The 2,883-nt window shown below is 72.7% G+C and overlaps 1 protein-coding gene across 1 annotated transcript; it reads left to right on the plus strand.

Moving 5' to 3' along the window:
* Positions 1-16: 16 nt before the first annotated feature.
* On the plus strand, positions 17-2,836 carry H696_01495 (hypothetical protein; the record flags this gene model as incomplete). Its single annotated transcript, XM_009495390.1, has 4 exons — positions 17-1,126; positions 1,312-1,442; positions 1,615-1,718; positions 1,812-2,836. The coding sequence occupies 4 exons, from the start codon at positions 17-19 to the stop codon at positions 2,834-2,836; spliced, it is 2,370 nt and encodes a 789-aa protein (XP_009493665.1).
* Between the last annotated feature and the right edge of the window lie 47 nt (positions 2,837-2,883).

Raw genomic sequence — 2,883 nt, forward strand, 5'->3', positions numbered from 1 at the left:
CCCCCTGTCTGGCCCGATGTCCGCCCAGCCGCCCCCTCAGCCCGGGGGCGCCGAGCCCCCCTCGCCCACTCTGACGGCGGCCAGCCCGCCGGACCTGCCGAGCATCGTTTTTCTGGGTGGCGCATCGCCCGGCCCTGGGCTTGACCCGGCCGGCGCCACTCCCGCCGACGTGCCGCCACTGGCGGACGGCGGCCTCGCACCCGTGCAGGGGCACTTTCCCACGCCGGTCGCCGGGGCCCCTGCTGCTTCACCCTCGCCCATGGCCGCTGCCACGGCTGCCGCGACTGCCGCGGCCGCTGCAGGTGGCACGGCCGCCGCGAGTGACACGACTGCCCTGGGCGCTCCCGCGGCCGCCGCCGCCGCCGCCGCCGCCGCCACCGCCACCGCCACCGCAACAGCAGTAACCCTCACGCCCGGCAGCGCCTCCCCTCTGGACCGCCTCCTGCATCTGGCCCGGCCAGGCACCGGGTCACCGTCCCTGGACCGGCCGATGACACCGACCGCCACCATGCCCGGCTACCCCTTCCACTCGCACGCCCATGCCCCGCCGGCTGGGCCGCCGGCCGACTGGCAATATCCAGCCAGCCGGGTGCAGGCCCTGAAGGATGGCGCCGAGCTGTTCAGCGTCTCCGGGCCGGGGACACTGACGCCGCCCTCCTCGGCCGAGGGGCTGCTCGGCGCCCCGACACCCGACCTGGTCAACATCCTCTCCACTCCACGGACTCTGCCCCTTTCTGGCATCGACCCGGCCTTCCGGACGCCGGAGCGCTGTGGCTGGTTCCCCGGGCGCTTGGGGGACCTGCCCTCGGGCCCGACGTACTCGGTGGCCATTGGCCGGTCGCCGATCTCGCCCGGGCTCGATGCGATCCTCGGGCTACCGCCGCCGGTGCCGGGCGCGCAGCCGGACACACTGCCGGACATGCTGCCGAGCATGCTCCCGGTCGACTTGCCCCCCAGCACCGGGCCCGAGCCGCACGACTCCGACCAGGAAGACCTCTGCTCGAGCCCGGGATCCAGCGGGCCCCAGAAGAAGGGCAAGTCGCAGCCGGTGACCACGCTCTTCAGCGGGGTTCGGCGCATCATGCCCCGGCTGAAGGAGATCGCCATGCAGCGCGACCGCCAACAGGTACGCCTCTCCGGCTGCCCGCCCGCCCGCCCGCCCGCCCGCCCGCCCGCCCGTCCGTCCGTCCGTGGCCCCTCGCCGCCCTCAGGCCCACGCAGCCGGCCATCCGACTGACGCAGATGAATATCTTGTGCCCCTCCGCCCCCCGCCCCCCTCGGCTGTGTCTCTTTCCCCTTGGTTCGGCTCAGCGCCGCATCCCCTTCGGGGAGCTTTTCCGCCTGTCCGGCCTGTCCAAGCGCCGAGTGTATGACATCACAGGTGTCCTCGAGAATGTTGGCATCATCTCCCGGCACTCGCGCAGCTCGCACCACGTGCACCGGTGCGTCCTCGCCTGGGGCTTGGCACACCACCACCACCACCACCGCCACCACCGCCACCGCCACCGCCACCGCCACCGCCACCACCGCCACCGCCACCCCTTCCCTCTGCTACCCCTGTCGACCCTCTGACGCGGCCTCTCCCTGCCTTTCCCCCTCCTTCCCCCCTCTCAGGGAGTACTTCTGCTCCTCGGACTCGGACGCCTCGGACGAGGAAAGCGACCTCCGCCGACGCCAGCGCGAGGTGGAGAATGAGCTTCGTGCTGACATTCGCCAGTGTACGTGACATTGCGCCGGGCCATCTTGGCCCCAATTGCCCCCCCTTTGGCCTGCATGCTCACCATCTCCCCTCCCCCCCCCCCCTGACGCAGCTCACGCGGCCGAGGCCGAGCTCGACCGGGCCATCGCCCACATGAAGACCCTCATTCGCGAGAGCTACCACCCGGTGGCCAAGCGCCCGCGGCTGGATGTCGACCCGTCCGACCCGGCGCCCGCTGCCTCGGGTGCTGCTGGCAGTGCACCGAGCCTTGAGGTGGCCGAGATCCTGCGGACGGTTCCCCGGCCACCATCAGCCCGCCGGGCTGGCAAGGCCACGGCCGCCGCCGGCTCCCCTCTTCGGTCGAAGGTCGTCCTCATTTCGGCCCCTTCGCTCTCGTGGCGTGATGAAGGGCTAATCCGGGATCAGCAACAGCAACAGCAGCAGCAGCAGCAACAACAACAACAGCAGCAGCAGCAGCAGCAGCAACAGCAACACATGATGGCCCGGCCGCCGCTGCCGGTGCCGCCGGCCACAGCCCCGCCGGCTCGTGGCGTCCCCGGGCCAGCCACGGCCTTGCTCCTTCTTCCCCCGCGACCGGCCACCACCGCTGCCGCCTCTGCCAGCAGCACCCCGAGCGCTGCCATGGGCACCACTGCCGCCACTGGAGCCCTCCTGCCTGGGCAGGCGACCACACCACCGGGCGGCAACTCCGCCCTGGTCGCCGTCACAGGGCCTGGCGCGGCTGCCACGCCGACCGCCACCTCCGCCGCTTACAGGGCGGGTACCCTCGTTCGGGCAGGCGGGCCACGCGTCACCAGGCTGGACCTTGCGTCGGGCCACCGGTCCAACCAGGGGGCCTTCCGCCCCTCGCGGCTGGAGGAGAACCCCGGACCCGGGGCCGACAGCAGCGCCAGCCCGAGTGATGGCGACGAGAGCCCCACCGACGGGGGGGAAAGCACCGACGAGGAGGGGCCCACTTGGGACGCCCGGGCCAGCGCGGTTCGCATGATGGAGTTCCAGGGCCACCGCCCAGTCCGGTCACTGACCCTGATGACCGAGCCGCTGCCGCCGATGCCGGCCATGGCGGTGCCCGGCCGGCGGCGACCGGTGTCGGCCCGGGCCAGCGCGCGTGCCTGAAGATGCCGTCTTTTGGTGCTCTCTGCCCTTTTCCGTCTTCCGCCCCC

Source organism: Fonticula alba (genome assembly GCF_000388065.1).
Source record: "Fonticula alba strain ATCC 38817 unplaced genomic scaffold supercont2.2, whole genome shotgun sequence".
Classification (NCBI taxonomy): Eukaryota; order Rotosphaerida; family Fonticulaceae; genus Fonticula; species Fonticula alba.